The sequence below is a fragment of the Augochlora pura genome, chromosome 5 (assembly GCF_028453695.1).
Source record: "Augochlora pura isolate Apur16 chromosome 5, APUR_v2.2.1, whole genome shotgun sequence".
Classification (NCBI taxonomy): Eukaryota; Metazoa; Arthropoda; class Insecta; order Hymenoptera; family Halictidae; genus Augochlora; species Augochlora pura.
The window spans coordinates 8,085,396-8,103,963 of record NC_135776.1 but is presented as its reverse complement, the minus strand read 5'-3'; the positions used below and the strand labels follow the sequence as shown (position 1 = coordinate 8,103,963).

Here is an 18,568-nt window from a genome sequence, read left to right as displayed (position 1 = left end):
TTGGAGGACAATATATGCAAGATATTATTGTATAAAATATTAGGTTGAGGAGAAAGAAATCCATTATTTTTACGTAAACTTCGAGACTTTATGTAACATGTTTCCGATTTAGGTGAAATATGCACCGTTTTGTTCTATAATTTGTTGCCATTTTAAAGGTACCTTCATAAGGCCTGTCTCGTAGAAGTCTTGGCCATTATTAGCGAAAAACTCTTGTAATCGACTTTCACAATCTTCTCTCCAATGCCAATTTCTTATCACTGAGGAAGTTTTGCAATGCAAGATAAACATGGTAATCGCTTGGTGCCAGGTCTTGACTATATGGTGGATGCATCAAAACGACCCAGCCAAGCTCCTGAATTTTCTGACGAGTCACTATAGACGTGTGTGGCCTGGCGTTGTCTTGATGGCACACACCGCTCCTGTTGGCCAATTCTGGCCGTTTCTGGTCAATCGCTAGCTTCAAACGGTCCAGTTATTGACAGTAGAGATCCGAATTTAGTGTTTAACCATAAGGAAGCAACTCATAATAAATGATTCCTTTCCAGTCCCACAAAATGCACAGCAGAACTTTCTTGGCTGTTAGTCCTGGTTTGGCCACCGTCTGACTTGCTTCACTAGGCTTTGACCATGAACGTATTCGCACAATGTTGTCATATGTGATCCATTTCTCATCCTCAGTCACCAAGCGTACAAGAAATGGATCGATCTCATTCCGTTTGGCCAAGAAATCTCAGATGGAAATTCGAACCATCATGGCTTTTTGTGTTAATTGATGTGGTACCCAAACGTCGATCTTCTTTTTAAATCCAGCTTTGCGCAAATGGTTTAAAACCGTTTCATGGGCGGTCTTTAGCTCCCGGGCGATGCTACGACTGCTAACATGCCGGTCAACTTCGATTATTTCTGTGATTTTGTCAACATTTCCTACGACAGGCCTATCTGCACGAGGCGCATCTTTAACAACAAAAATACCTGAACGGAATCGACGAAACCAAAATTTCCCATAATTGCCTGTTAGAGTATCGGGACCATAAACACCATTCACAGTTGCAGCCGCTTGGCTTGCACGTTCACCTTTATTCAAGAAAAATTGTAAAATATACTAAATTTCCTCTATGTTGACATTCATTTTTAATATAAGTAATATAACTTAATTTCTGCCAGAATTACAATTTAAATATGAAATTGTAACAAAATTTTACGCATGGCGGATATAATTGTCACGACATAAAATTCTGCCACGGATATAGTCGTCAAACACGCTTAAATAACCAGTTAAGTTAATACTGTTAATAATATAGTTAATACTGTTAATAATATAGTTACTATTGTTCCGTAAACGCGCGTCGAAATCTGAACAGCAATAATCGCGACAAAGAAATGAAACGAAACGCGGCGGCGTTTAACCGTCTTAGCACCGAACAACGTTATATCCCTGTTGGCTGATAAGATACTTTTCTCAATATCTTTATTAAACAAAAATTTCATTTCTTATCTCTTCTCCCTCTTAGAATTTGTTATTTATCAGTCTTTTCAACATTCTTGCAATTTCTTTCCGAAACTTTATCAAACTTCGTCAAACGATTTTTAAACATTTCAAACGTTTCGCTCAGATACAGACTCTTCTGGCCGGTAGTAAGAGGGTTAAACAAACCTGTGCAGAATAACGCGCATCGCCGATCGTGATCTAGCCTAAAATGCAAATGCCGTAGCCGTCGCCTACTTCGAGGCAAGAGAGGAAACAAATAATTCGTACGTTCGCTTCGCCGTCGCCGTGGTTTTCTTCGATGCCGCACGAGTGATCTTCACTTTTTGCATACCTTTCCACGCGCAGTACCCTCGATCACGGTTTTAACAACAGTGTCGAACGCATTAAAGAGAAACTCCGTGGACCGAGAGGAGTCGCCGTTCGAAGAGAAGCGTCGACATAGTGATCTACGAGCGATCGCTACGCCGCAAACTCGTCATTTTGTCGTTATTATCATCCACCTCGGGACGTGACCGTTCCAAGCGCCGGTTAATTTCCTGTTAAAGGATACGCGCGAGACATCTCCTCAAATTGCTACTCTGACGCTCCGTATATCGCGACGATTAGGATGCTTTCGTATGATCGTCGCATCCGTCCCGTTTTACAATGCTGTTTTCCATGTAACCCAATTACCCTGATCATCGACGCTCTCGCGTCGCTTCTTCTTGTCTTTTTTACATCGGATGATGATACGGTGAACATCTCGCTACGTACGTACGATACACGATCTTTATTATCAACGTGGATTTTGCGATTGCTAACATATCCGCTACCTGCGTTGCTGGCTTATACGTATAGTCGTCGCCATCCTGTTAACCCTTTCGCTACGGAGCGAATGCGACAAAATTTGATAGTTGTGAACGGAGCGCAATACTGATTAGTTGATACTGAAGTACAGAATGCCACGAAGTAAATAGAAGTTTATTTCTTGTTTAATATATTTAGTAGTATTATTTTACTTTATAGAATATAAAATTAATTTTATAATATAGATTTATTATTGTTTAACGAAAGTCCCTCGTGTAAAGTATGAAATAAAATATATATGGCATGAACCTATACCCATACGCCCGTTGGAGCTTAAACAATAGTATCGAGTTGAAAATAATACATAGATGGTCTTAAATTATTATTAATATTCTCGTTGTCTGAAATTTCATCTACTCATTTCTCTTATAAGTCTATAAAATTCGCAGTTTATTAATTAGAATACTTTTTTCTTAACATAACGTCAGATATTTCATATTTCTGATCTTATAACATTTTATTTATCTGTGACTGTATTGTACCATGATGCAATTTGTTTAAATTACAGAGATGTGATTAAGTCAAAATTGCCCATAATTAAAGTATAAAACGAAAATTAACTAGGACTATTATTTTATAATATTGTTACAACACTTTCTAATTTCGTAATAACACTTTGTAATATTATTACACTACTTTCTAATCTTATTATTACACATTATAAAATTCTTATAGACGATAATATAATATCTTGTTGTAGTATAATACTTTCTAACATTGTTATAACACTTTCTAACCTCATAATAACACTTTGTAATATTGTTACAATACTCTCTAATCTCGTTACTACACTTCCTAATTCTTATAGACAATAATATAATACTTTTTTTTATATTATAATACTTTATGAATATAGTACAACATAGTATTTATTAATATAGTATAATACTTTATATAACAATATTATAATTGTTACAAAACTTCCTAATCTCGTTATAACACTTGGTATATTCTTACAAAATTCCCTAATTTTGCAACAATGCTTTATAATACTGTTACAATACCTAATATTGTTATAAAATGTTTTAGGCCAGAGACGAGTACGCATTGGTGCTGACATTGACGGACGGTAGACTAGGTGAAGGAAACTTCATTACTCAGAGCTTATTGTTGCTCGTGGAAGATGTCAACGACAACGTTCCAATTTTCCGTCCTCATCCGACGTCCCTGACGATTCGCGAGGACTCTGGACCAGGAATACTGACCACCGTCGAAGCGACCGACGCTGACTTAGGCGTGCACGGACAGGTGGTTTACTATCTGCAAGAGCTTGACGGCGATAACGACGTGTTCAGCATTGCCACTGTCAATGGGAAAGGCGTCGTGCGACTCGTCGGTCGCTTGGACTACGAGAGGAAGTATTTGTACCAGCTGAGGATCTTGGCTATCGATCGGGCGATCAATGAGAAAGTTAGTTAACGTTTATTTAATATTTAATATTTAATTTTCATATGTGCAGACAATTTGGCGCTATTTTGTGCGAGGAGTTGTCGCAAAATCAAACTGAAACATTTCTGTTATTTAACATATTTGTTTAATAGTAATATAAACATGCATACTAGTTCATTTGTAATAGAATATGTTAGTAGGGTATTGTAAATATTCAATAAAAATGGAGGAATATTCTTTTTAAATTGAAAAGAAATCAAGAAAGAATTCCTAGCATAATTAAATATGCTAGAAACAAAATTTATGGACTATTTATATTTCTTTTTATTATTATTTCCATTATATTGTATATTTATATATTAATTTATATTATATGTATTAATTACTATTTCTAATAATTTATTATATTTACGAAGACATGATTTTAGATAGAAAAAAGGCAAAAGAATGTGTAGATATTATAATAATGTTTTTTAGCTATTAGAGGATTTTTATATGATTTTTAAACATTTAAATATTTCACAATGAAAAATATTTGCCAGCGAGACTGAACGAGACTAAATTGAAGATTAATAACCGTTGATTTTTAAAAGGTTCTAACTTTAAAGAAGAAAATCAATTTCTATTTTTATATGTGTATTTATTTTCAAAAAAATTTTGAAACCACATAACAAATGGAAAAAAGATACTATATCGCACAGAAAATGCAAAAATAAAGATACTTTCGAATATTTGACAACGTCTCTGCAGAGGTTAAAAAATTCTTTTTATGACTGAGACCACCATGGATGTTATGGTCAAAGTATCCCCTTTACAATGACTCTTTAAAATTTATTGTATGATTTTGTTCCGCCCTTTAATTACAATTTAAATGGAAAGTGTAGGGTAAGAGTTCAAATACTGCATTAAAAGGAAATTCAATTAAATGTATAAATCGAGTTTACAAATTGAAACAAAATGATTGTTATATAATTACGGTCGAAGGAAAGCCATAATTCATCTAAAAATGGTAAGGAAAGAGCTTTGACCGTAGTCGGAAGACAGTAGTCAGTGTGAAACGTGGGAGAATAATTGACTATGAAAATTACCCGCTTGGAACACGCTATTTCCTATTATCGCAAGTGTTAAAGTATACTGTTTACATTATGGTAAAGATAAAACCACCATAACGCTGACATAAGCGTCTACGACAGATAGAATAACCTTGTGGCGAACTCGAAAGACAATGACCCTTTCGAAGCAAAATCTTTTCTTCATCTGTTAACATTTATTCTTACTAAAAAGTCATTGAATATATTTTAAAAATAAAAATAAAAATTACAATGTTGAATATAATTACATATTTATTGTGAAAATTACAGCATTGACTTTACGTTGATATTTATTGTGAAAATTATGCCATTGAAATTACGTAGATATTTATTGTAAAAATTACAATGTTGAATTTAATTAGATATTTGTTATAAAAATTGCAGCATTAAATTTCAAGAGTAGAAGAATAAAAGTTCTCAAATCGATAAATTATTTAGCGATTATATAGTTTTTTTTTAAACAGAAAAAAGCAAATCATTAAGCGAAATAAAAATTATTTACCATAATTGCAAGAAGTAGGTGCCAAAAGAAACTAATTATATTTTGCAGATTTATTTATACAAGAAATTTGTTACTTCTAATAAATATATAAAATAATATATAAAATAATTTATAAAAGTAACAATAATACATTTATTTGAAATTTCAACATTTTCATCGTGATATTTATCCAAAGTAACAAATTGTTATATAAACATATCTGCAATAAATAATTATTTTATTTCGGCATCTGTTTCTTGCAATTTTAATAAATAATTTTTATTTTGTTTTGTAAACTTATTTTGTGAATAAACTGCAATTAATATCAATGTAATATATATATATATATATTACTATAAATACATAATTTTACTATAAATTCGAGGAATTCCATACTTAATGACCTAACACAATGATATTTCTGAATCATTCTACTGCTTTAATAACACCTGCTGATTTTTCCCAGAAGCACGTAAAAACCGTAGTCCACTTACCAACCCTAATCGCGCCGTTTCGCCGTCGGTGATTTTTTTCAAATAATTTCACGCCGGTCTCCTTTATAAATGTTTCCCAATTACACCTATTCTATTCGATGGTAATTATTCCAGGTAAACACAGGAACAACCGCGATACTCGTTAAGGTTCAGGACGTCGAGGACCAACCACCGGAATTCATAACCATGACGCCTGTTGCTAGGATCAGTGAAAACGCAAGGATAGGAACGTCCGTTCTTCAAGGTCGGTTTACCTCCGTATTATACTGACTTTATTTAGAATGGCTATGGCAAATGTAATATTGCTTTCGATGTTCCTGTAATCGGAAGGCCATTTACGTAGAGCGCCTTCCTTATTAGACACTTTCCTGTTTCACATCGTCAAGAAAAACCATTATCCGCTCTCTTATTAATGGACGTGCTCGATCTTGATAATCGAGCATCAAATACTTCATATATATATATATATATTTTCTACATTGATTAATATACGCGAATGAATGAATATGGATGTCTGTGTATGGATGAATATTTGTGAATTAATAAATATGATGAAGAACTATGAATAAATATGGTCAATAAATATGGATAAGTGTGGATGAATAAATGGATGAATGATGGATAAATATGAACAATTAAATATGAATAGATATTTGTGGAGGGACATATATGGATAAATAAATATGGATAAATGATGGATAAATATGAATGATTAAATATGAATAGATATTTGTGGATGAATAAATATGGATGAACATATATGGATGAATAAATATGGATGGATAAATATGGATGAACATATATGGATGAATAGATATGGATGAACATATATGGATGAATAAATATGGATGGATAAATATCAATGGATATTTGTAGATGAATATATGTGAATAAACATATATGGAGGAATGAATGCCGATGAATATACATGAATGAATGAATATATGTATAAACGTGGAGGAATATATAAATAAATATTGTTAAATCAATGTAGATAAATATATGAATATGGTATAATAGTAGACGATGTGCTATATGTTGTCATTATTAAATATTATGCGGACAATACGTTACTTGTAAATATTAATATTATATAGATGATGTGTTACTTTAATATTAATAATATTATTAAATAAACGTGGATATATGAAATAAATGCAACTGAACTGTTACAAGTAAATTCATAATAATAAATTTTCAATAAATTCAATAAATCTAAAATAAATTATATCATAATTATATCATAAATTATGTCATACAAGCAATAAACAAGCTCGAGGTAATTAATTTATCAAACATAAATCCAGCCACCAAAAATCCATTTGTATCAATTTAATAATTCTCCACAACAATTCACCACACATTATATATATATTTCACAGTGCGAGCGGTGGACGGTGACAAAGGGATAAACAATAAAGTGACTTACAGCATCACCAAAGGGCCAAGATACCTGTTCGACATCGACGCCAATTCCGGCCTGGTGTTCACCAGGGCACAGCTCGATAGAGAGGCCGAGGAAAACGCCGAGGGCGCCTTCGTCTTAGAGATCACCGTGAGGGAGCTGTCGAAAATCGTACCAGCGCCATCGGTGTCGACCGAGGTCACCATCATTCTTACGGACGTTAACGACGAGACGCCGAAGTTCCGAAACCCGCGTTACCGAGCCGAGATTAATGAAAACGCGCCGTACAATACCCCGGTGAATTTCATCGGAGACGCGATTCCGGAAGTCTACGATCACGATCTGGTGAGAAACGGAAGTTATTTCGTATTATAGTCTATTTATGGTGTGCGCGCCTCGGCGCGAATTCGTATTTTTACTGAAATTATTTTGCAACGCGTGGAACATCTTTTTATGAAAATAGAATGGGAAATTAAATTTTAATTGTAAACGAAAAGCTAGAATGATTCCTAATTGTAAATTATACGCGCGCTAATTGCAAATATAATAATGTGAAGATTATAAATCTAGCATGAATTTCTTTTTATCAATTTTTTCATTATCAATTTAATGTAACGTGGTAATCGTATGTAAAATATTAATCGATATAATATGAGAATCATAAATTTTATATTAATTATAAATTAATATAACGCAGTGATTAATAAATATTGCATAGATTATAGGTTTAATATAACGTAGTATTTACTAGACTTGTATAAATTATAAATTATTATAACATAATAATAATAATAAAGTTTGCATATATAATAAATTTAATATAATATATTAATTATAGATCTTGCCTAAACTATAAACTTAATTCAATGTAATAATCATAAATATTGTTCAATACAACAATCATTTTATAAATTTTAAATCAATATATAACGTAATAATCAATCGATATTGCATAGATTATAAATTTAATATAACATAATATTTACAAATCTTATATAAATTATAAACTATCGTAATAATAATAAATTTTGTCCAAATGATAAATTTAATATAACAATCGTAAATCTAGCCTAAACTATAGACTTAACTTAATAATAATGAATTTTGCATCAAAAATAAATATAACATAACTATCACGAATTTTATTGAAATTTATCCAGTCGTAATAGCAAAATCATTCAGAATACTTAGCTAATTGTCGCCGCAACCAGCACTTATTCAATTTGTAGATTACAATCAAAGTTTTGATCAAATTAGCGATAAGATCCTAATGCAGTTGCCATTTACGTTGCAATATCTCTGACTGTGCTTTCTAAATTCTTTTGTTGCTTCGTCGTTACATAAATGACTGCACCGTTTCACAAATAATTGGACTTAATGACTGTGAAGATTTTGGTATGGTTTGTGTTTTTTGTCGTCACTATTATGCACATACTTTCACCTGCGCTGGGTCTATGATAACAGTCGTTGAAACGTCGATGCAATTTCGCTGCAATCAAACTATAATAAAACGATGAAATAAAATTCCATATAAACATTACAATTATAGTAAGGCTTTTTATAATATTCCATTTCTAATGTTATTAATTTTGCAGGGATCGAATGGCACTTTTCGGATATTCGTCGACGGCGATGACGGGATCTTCGACGTTACGCCATCCAGAGGAATTAACGAGGCTCCGTTTCTAATACGCGTTAAAAATTCCAGCAAACTCGATTTCGAGAAGATATCAGGTAGTTTAATTGATTTATCGAGACACGCGATATCCTCGCGAACGATTATCCAATTTATGGAAGCATAACTCGAACACAGTAACTGCTGATTTAGTATTCGCTTTACATGAACTTAAAATATGAAGGAGTCTCATAATTTCTTCTTTTTTTAATGTTAAATCAATAGATGATAATTGTTGTTCAAGGTTGATTTATTGTGTTACATACGACTTGTTCTGACAGATTTAATGTTAATTAATAAGGGACGGGATTTATTGTTAACATAAGGATTAATCTTGATAATAAAAGCTTTTCGTTGTTAAATCATTTTATTATCAAAATATGGGTGATACTAAAATAGTTAAGTAAAAATAGTTAAAACTATAAAATATCCCAGTCAAAATGAAATTTGTTCTAAATATAAATGGCATGTAATTTCTTACAATTTTTTTGTGTTTAGATTGTTCTCATCTTTTTCTTCCATATTTCAGAGGTGAATTTTACATTAATCGCGAAGGAAGTGGTGCCGGTGAAACCGAAGTACAGTATGGTGCCAGTGACTGTGTTCATAAAAGACCAAAACGACAATTATCCAGAGTTCACTGAGAACACCTACGAGGTGTCAATTCCAGAGAATTGTGCTGTGGGAACAACAGTGGCATGGGTTCAAGCATTGGACGAGGACAGTGGCAATTTTGGCACTCGCGGAATTCGATACACGCATTTGGGAGGCAGTATTGCACATGCGTAAGATAAAATATATTAAATATTATAAGACTGGAATTATTTGGGAGGAAAAATTAATTTTGTCAAGTTTCGAGACTAAATTCAAATATTTATTTACTAATTCATAATTGAATGCCTTAAGATTAATCTTAGTATTTATTTAATAATTTGTGTTTTAAAGTCTCAAGACTAATTCTAATAAGTATACAGTAATTTATAAATTAAAGTCTCATATTTAATTAATATTTAAATTCTAATATTTTAAATTCAATATTTAATTTCTAATATTCTAATATTCAATAACTTATAATATAAATATTACGAGCTAACAAATCTTCTGTCAGATAATAATTCCAAATTAAAATTGTTTAACAATGCCATTTCATTTCATAGCTATTTCCATGCCAGAAATAACAATAATTTAAATATTATTTCAAATAACATGTTATTTTATTTTGTAATCATTTGAAATAATATATTGTCTCATTTTATATTTGTTAGAAATAATAATGAAGTTAAATTGAATGTTAAAGACTAGTTTACACCTTTCTCCGTTAAACAAATTGTCGCAAAGATTTCATAAAATAAATTCTACCTGTTCATTATTATTTTCAATATTGCACCTCATGGCTAATTTGACATGAAGAAATAAATAAACTTAAATAGAACTTAAATAAATCGATATTACTTTTAATTTCAAATAAAATATATCCTAATCTATTTTTTATTAGGTTCATAGAAATCGTATTCTACCGTCATTTCAAACGGAACACAATTTAATTAATTTCTTTCTATTATTATTATTGCTAGACTGTCAATGGATCGTCAGACAGGTGTGATCACGGTGACGGAATCAGGTCCAAGTTTCGATCGAGAACTAGTGGCTCGACACTATTTAACCATCGAAGCAAGAGATGATCTTGGAAAAGGGAATCGCAACACAGCTCAGTTAATTGTGAATGTCAATGACGTTAACGACAATGCACCTGTGTTCCTGCAAAATAAATACGAGGCTGTGCTTTTGGAAAACGAAGGCAACTTCGAGTCACCGTTGGTCGTCGAAGCTTTCGACATCGACTTGAATGGTTCGAATTCATTTATTAATTATTATAGTATTCATAATTATTTTATATTTAGATGGATATGTTTATTAAAAAATATGTTTATGGGAGGATATGTTTATTAGAAGATATCTTTATTGAAGGATATGTTTATTGAAAAAAAGATATGCTTAATAAAGAATATGTTTACTGGGTGATATGTTTATTAAAGGATATATTTATTGAAGGATATGTTTATTAAAAGATATGTTTATTAAAGGATATATTTATTGAAGGATATATTTATTAAAGTTATACACTTAAGGATACTTGATTGGTACAACTTTTATTAAAACTTGACTAAATGTCTCGAATTTTTTATAGACGTTACACAATGACTATAATAATATTGTTACTATTTAGAAAACACTTATTTCAACTTATTTACCAACGTAATAGCAAAATTTAAAAAAAAGTACCATAGTCATTGTGTACCTAGTCTCTCTACGATCAACAAAAAAATTCAAGTCAGTCTAATTTTAAAAACATTACGCATTTTTTCAATTGTGCTGAAGTTCAATATGGCCGCCGCTGTATGCAGACAATTAGGTTTAAGTGACTCGTCCAAACTATTACAACTATTAAAAACATAAACACACATTTGTACCTAATCAATTCAATAAATTACTTTTTCGATCGATAAAGATTGCTAGAAATCTGCATAAATATATTTTTATTATTTTTATCAAGAAATAAAACATTAATTCTGTATAATTTTGTTTTAACACTTTTCAGGTACAAAGAACAGCGAAGTGATCTATGCACTGGTATCGGGTGAATTTTCACGGAATTTCACGATCGATCCAAAACGTGGTATCATTGTTCCAACATCGCCGCTAGATTACGAAGTATTACCAGTCAATCAAGGACACAAAGCGTCATCCGTGCGGCCATTGAGGTTGACAGTGAGGGCTCGGGACGCGGGCACGCCAAGCTTGACTTCGGACGCGCCGCTAATTATTTACTTGAAGGATGTTAATGACAACGCGCCCGCTTTCGAGAGGACGATGTACAAGAGGAGCATACCTGAGGATTTGGGTGGAGGCACCAGTGTGGTTCAGGTTTGTATATTTATACTTATATTGTATATTTTTATTTATATGTATTTCTTTGTGAATGGATCACAGAGCTTCTGAGTATAATAAGGGACATATGTAGGAGAGGAAGAAGCTGAATAATTTGGTGTATAATGTATTAAATAGTATAATATGACATATTGTAAAATATATTTATAATACAATATTTTTTATTATATTCTACAATATATTTACAAAGCTCAATGTAAAGATTTATATCGAATGTGTTCGCTAGTTCCTTTTGTAATTATCGAAACTTCCTTCAAAATTGCTAAAAAATGTTCATAATAGCAGTATACTATATTATTTATATCTAAGGTAGTGGAAAGGGTTAAGAGAAAAATAAATAAAATTGAAATCAGGAAGTCATTAAATTATTAATAGTAATGGAGAGAATATGGCATTAATATCTGTCAATAGATTTTTATAAAACCTGTACAACTTTCCAAATTCAATCAATAATTGTTTAAGCAGAAAATTGTAATTTTAATTAAAAAGTTTTGTATAAAATTCTATATCGAATATCGATTTCTATATAACAGTTATATATAAATTAAAGACATATCCTATTTTAATTTGAACTTGAAAGATGAAGCTCTAAGTAAAATTTCAAGCATATAATTTTTATTTAAATTTGTATTTAAAGTATTTAACTTTAATTTAAATTTCGATAATTCAACTCTAAATTGAACTATAGAATTTTGATTCAAAGAAGTTGTATATTACATTATGAAGAATTAGTTTATTATTTATTATTATAAAGTTGTATATCATATTATAAAAAATTAGTATATTATTATTATAAAGTTCTGTATTATATTATAAAGAAAATGTATATGACAAAATAGTTTTATATTATTATAAACGGAACAGTTACAAGCATAAATTATTAAATATAGAATTTTTCATTTATAGAGGAATAACAATGTCTGTTGCAGGTGAAAGCATGGGACAAGGACTTATCGTCGCCGAACAACAAATTGGTTTATAGAATCCAAAGCGGTGCTGGTGATAAATTCGTAATTAGTCCCGAGACAGGCGTGGTTAGGGTAGCTCCTGGCTCGAATTTGGATCCCGATCTGACGTCCCCGAAAACAACGAGATACAGCTTGAACGTGCTCGCGATTGACAGCGGCACGGAGGTCCAGAGGACAGCCGAGGTGCTCGTTAATATCACGATAGTCGACGTTAATAATAAACCACCGGTCTTCATCGATCCAGGCACTGTTACCATTAGAGAAAATACTCAGGTGAGTGTTTCAACTTAATTTCAGTTCAAATTATCTTATGCACCTTCAATATATTTTGATTTGTGAAACTACTGAAATGAAGTAAAGAAAATATTCTAAATTATTTTCACATATAGTGCATATATTTTTACATTTTTACATATATTCTTTATAAATTAATTACTAGATTTTTAATCGTTCTAGAAATTACAATTTTTGTAAATCATTTCGTGAAAATTGGAATAAAGGAAATATTGATATTGTTAATTGCTAGAAGAATTTTGTTATAGATCTCAATCCCAAAAATAATTAATAGACTAGGATAGTTGAAACATTTTGTTTGGTTGTGAATGAAATTGTTATCATTACTGAAAAGTATGATGTGAAATCTTCAAGTGTTTGTTTTTACTTTTGAATAACTGTTAAGTCAATACTGGTAGATAAATTATTAATAAAAATTAGTGTTAAATCTTTTATAGTAAATATTGTAGAAATTGTATATAATATTATCAACGAAATTTTTTAACAATTCTATAATAATTTTGATCGTGATTGAATGAAATGTTTGTCAATTAATAATGTTGTTAATTTGTATGATTATTTTTAGGATTGTTACTTACAAAAAAATTCTTATAGAAAATGATATTACTTATTTGTTAAAATAACAAGCTATTCTTTTAGTTATATGTACGGCTACAGTACAATGTTTGAATAATTAATTACTAACAATTACTAGCAAGTCTGCACTACATAAAAATATAAATATCAAAATTTTATTGAATTTTATACATTCGTAACTCTATAGAAATCTTTAATTCATTAATTGTTGATCACAAAATAGATAAATCAATATACTCAAAGATCATTAGCAACATTTCACAATTTTGGCAAATGTGATGGCAAAAACGAACAAATTCCACTTGCAACAATAATATAAAATTACCACGTAATTCACAAATACTTCAATATTAAATACATACTCTTAATACAAATGCAAATTAACAACAATAGAAAATCAATCATAAATAATACCAAATTAGCCACCTAATAGTTTCTCGCTTTATACTTCCTCTTGCTCGTGAATTATGCCACCATTTCGCAGAAAACAGCACGAGACACTATGCAATAGATCTCAAATGGAATCTAATCATCATCATCATTGTCAGAGACGTAAAATATGATTATTGACGTTGAGTGATTCGTGTCGTTTATTAGGTCGGATCTTACGTGCACCGCGTTGTCGCAAACGATCCCGATATCGCGCCGATTTTACGATATCGCATCGATCCGAATTCGTCCGAAGCGAGGAACGAAGAGGGCACGCTAATTAAGATTCAGGAATACGATTATCTATCGACGTTGGAATTGAATTCTCTCGATGGTCTACTTCGAGTTGTTAAATTATTGGACAGAGAAAGAGTGGAGACGATCAGGCTGGGTCTTGTAGTCGAGGATCTGGCTGCTGTTAGGGGAGTGCAAACTGCCTACGGTACAGTATACTTTTATTGTCTTTCTATATAGTTATTAATTTTCTTAGTGATTTCAGGCAATTTAAATGTAATCATAAATTCTTCTTTTTTATTTGTGTATCAAATTATTTTTGATGTTCAATGTTAAATATTTATATTTAGTATAATAATTTACGTCAAATAGTGTAACGTTTTGTTGTTCTCTGATATAGTTAAATAATTGTTTTATTTTTTTTATATTTTTAAATTTTGAACGTAATATATAAACTTTCATTTTTAATCGAATTTAATATAATAAACTGAATTAAATTTACTTAGTAATACATTTTTATTACTCACCAATGTAGTTACATTCTCTCAACAATTGCAACACAACATTGGACACAATAAGAAATTAGTATAAAACGTTTTGTCGTTCATTCGTAAAATATTAGAAATCAATATATAAATATTGTTAATACATGAATATTGTTAAATATTAGAATTTAATATATAAATTCTCATTTTCGATTGCATTTATCAAAATAAGTAAAATTAAATTTAAGTAGTAAATGATTTATATCATTTGCCAATATAGTTTGTCCTCCGAAAAATTTCAGCAACATTAAACACAATAATAAATCAGTATAATAACTTTTTATTGTTTATAAGTATCTCTTTGGCAGATAAGTGTATAATTGGAAATTTTAATTTCAGCAACGTTGAATATAATAATCGAGGACGAAAACGATAACAATCCGAGGTTCCGTCGACCGTTCTATAGAAGATCGGTGACGGAGAACAGTAAAAATGGCGTGAACATTGCTAATATCGTGGCCGACGACGCCGACAAGAATCGTAGCATAACTTATACGTTGGAGAGCCCGCAGGAATTGACGGATTTAGTACATCTTGATTCTGAGACCGGCGAAATGGTCGTCGCGAATAAAATCGATAGAGAACAATATTCCTGGCTCAATTTAACAGTTCGAGCGACCGATTCGGGAATACCGCCGAGGTAAAATTAATATTTATATTTTATATGTCATTAACATATTTTGTACAACTATACATATGTATATTTTTGTGTATTTTAACGCAAGTGTTCTTATGTATTTTATACATTTGAAAACGAAGTAATTAGTTGAAAAACTATTGTTTGTTTACAATCTTCAGATAATATACATATTAATAAACATGTTAATAATATTAATTTGTATGAGCTAATAATATCAACTTTAAGCTACCTTAATTTATTATTTAATTTATTTAACGTTGGAAATATTTGAAATAACTATAGAAGTCAGAAAATTAACAATAATATTATAAGTCGTTTGTATTTTTACTATATTTATTTTGTTATGATTATAAGAAGAGCTGAAAAGCTAATTAGTTAAAATAGATTAAACTGTGACAATAATTTTCAATTAAATTTAAAAGTTATCTTTTGACCCTTTCGATAGAAGTAATAGACTATAAAATAATAATAATGTAGATTAGAATTTTAAGAGACATTGTTTAAATAATCAAGTAAAAATAATTTTAGATTCAATTTGCAAGAGGTATTCTTTTACCTCTTTTGGTAAATACAGTATTGAATTAAAGTTTAAAAGAAATACTTTAAATCCTTTTAAACTAAAATTTGAATCCCGTCTTTTTATCCCTTATTAAAACAATGTTTAAAAGTTATACTATGCCTCATTTGAAAATAAAGCTTGGGAGCTGTCTTTTGACTCAATTTATAATAAAAATTCTTTCATTGGAAAAATAGAAATATTACACATTTAATTACCTAATAAAAATATAAACGACTAATCAAATATTTTAAAACAGTACCTCAACTGTCATTACAATGAAATAATAATAGGTGTATAACAAAATAAGAAATAGACATCTTTCAATCTCCTACAAATAAAAATAGTGTTAAATTAAACATTTATAAAGTCTCTTTTCATCCCCTTTGTTGTCAAATTAAAAGACTTTTTTTTCTCTCACAATAAAAAATTTACAAAATGTCTTCCAACCATTTTTGTAAGCAGAACATTAAACTAAAATTATAGAAAATATCCTTTAACTCCATTACTAAAAATATAATTAATACAACGTTCATAACATTTACAGATCGAGCCTCTCCGAAGTTTACGTCCAGGTGTTGGACGAGAACGACAATAATCCTTACTTCGTGACCGATATTAGTAACTTGACAGTAATGGAGAATTCTAAGATAGGCACCGAGATTGCCGTGATTCAAGCTAACGACCCCGACAGCGGTGATTATGGGAAGATCACTTACTTACTCGATAGAATGTCGTCACAGGTGACTAATTAGTACGGAAACGATTAATTAACCCTTTGCGGTCGAGTGGCGTCTCTAAGGTGCCGCTAAAATTAAAATATCATGCTACATATCAAAATAATTTGTATCATATTTATTTATCTTTAGAAAATTGTTAAGAGCTGTTAACTGTTGCACGAGTTGCAAAATGCAATTCCATAATATATAAAGTGCTTCAAGTTGTGTAAAATGGCAACACTATAAGTCTAAATAAATATCTTGGATTTCCACTTAAAATAGCTCCGACTGCAAAGGGTTAAGTCTCTTTGACAAAATGATATAATCGATGACGATCTTTTTCGTTAGGGTACTTTTGCCATTCATCCCGAGTATGGCGCATTAACGGTAGCAGATTCGATCGATTGGGAGGCTAAGCAGAGTTATGTTCTTGTAATCGAAGCGTGGGACAATTATCAGTTCGGTTACACTGCCGGCGAATCCAGAAATGCTTTTAAACAAATCCAGTAAGTTAAATTAATATTTGGTAATTCAAACATTTTAACTATCGGCAATTGTTCGATAATTTCTGAAAATCCATATTTCGTAGTTAAGAACTTCTTAATTAATTTTGCAATATCTATAACAATTTTGATCATTTTTTTTTTGTAATAACATTTCAAACAATTCTTTTGGTGCAATGTAATAATTAAAAATGTTCTTAATGCATTTATGTGACAACTTATTATAGTTTTGTTATTATATATAATATTATATACGACATTTGATATTGTTTGTAATTATATAATATTTGATACTGTTATATAATTATATAATATTTGATATTGTTTATAATTATATAATATTTGATACTGTTATATAATTATATAATATTTGATATTGTTATATAATTATATAATATTTGATGTTGTTATATAATATTATAAATTGTTATAGATAATGTAAGAGTAACGTTTATTTTATTTAATTAACCTAAAGTATGCAGAAAGCAGTAGGTGTTTGATATTAAGTAATTTTACTATACATTGTTCGTGTATGTATACAATGATGGTCTATTAAAAATTGCTATTTCAATTTCTTTCTTATTTTTGGAGATGTTAAGAAATTTTAGCGACAAAATTATTTCATTTTAAAAAGCAAGAACAGTAAAAGTAATAACATATATATATGTAATGATCTCTTTTTAAGAGTGACAGTGGCCGACGTCAACGACAACGCACCAAAAATGGACATTCCATCATCGTGCATCACTATATCGGAGTTCCACGACGTGAAAGATTTAATTTTCGTCATTAAAACAAAAGATGCCGATGATCCAACGACGCCGAACGGTCGAGTGAAGATTAGAATCCTTTCTGGCAATGAATTAGGTGTGAAACATATTGCAACATTTTCCCTTTACTTAACGATACTACCAGAATTGTTAATTGTTAATAAATAGTTCAAATTTTATTACTTTGAATTAAATAGTTCAAAATATTAATAAAAAGTTCATTCGAATAAGTGTAACCTTTTTGTTTCTCGCAATAGGTTTCTTCATCCTAGAGCAAATAGACTACTGGACGGCGAGTATAAAAGCAGCGCACTCGCTGCGAGGAAAATTTGGCAATTATTCACTGTCATTGGAGGCACGCGATCTTGGCAGTCCCTCCAACAAAGACACCGCGACTCTGAATATTTGCGTCACCGACTACAATGACAATCCACCGGTGTTTATTAGCCCGCAGCATAACACGACGATACGTGTACCGGAGGTAGCTAGTCGAAACATTGATTTATTATACG

General features: G+C 30.6%; 1 protein-coding gene across 1 annotated transcript in view; it reads left to right on the top strand.

Moving 5' to 3' along the window:
* Positions 1–18,568, top strand: part of LOC144469828 (cadherin-23-like) — a 53,582-nt gene that overhangs the window by 28,023 nt on the left and 6,991 nt on the right. The window contains exons 4-17 of the mRNA XM_078180499.1: positions 3,368–3,748; positions 5,908–6,037; positions 7,176–7,543; positions 8,794–8,932; positions 9,403–9,658; positions 10,448–10,722; positions 11,473–11,798; positions 12,752–13,063; positions 14,258–14,531; positions 15,208–15,508; positions 16,612–16,807; positions 17,132–17,289; positions 17,972–18,153; positions 18,314–18,537. Coding sequence (XP_078036625.1) covers positions 3,368–3,748; positions 5,908–6,037; positions 7,176–7,543; positions 8,794–8,932; positions 9,403–9,658; positions 10,448–10,722; positions 11,473–11,798; positions 12,752–13,063; positions 14,258–14,531; positions 15,208–15,508; positions 16,612–16,807; positions 17,132–17,289; positions 17,972–18,153; positions 18,314–18,537 — 3,522 coding nt within the window. The remainder of the gene's footprint in view (positions 1–3,367; positions 3,749–5,907; positions 6,038–7,175; positions 7,544–8,793; positions 8,933–9,402; positions 9,659–10,447; positions 10,723–11,472; positions 11,799–12,751; positions 13,064–14,257; positions 14,532–15,207; positions 15,509–16,611; positions 16,808–17,131; positions 17,290–17,971; positions 18,154–18,313; positions 18,538–18,568) is intronic.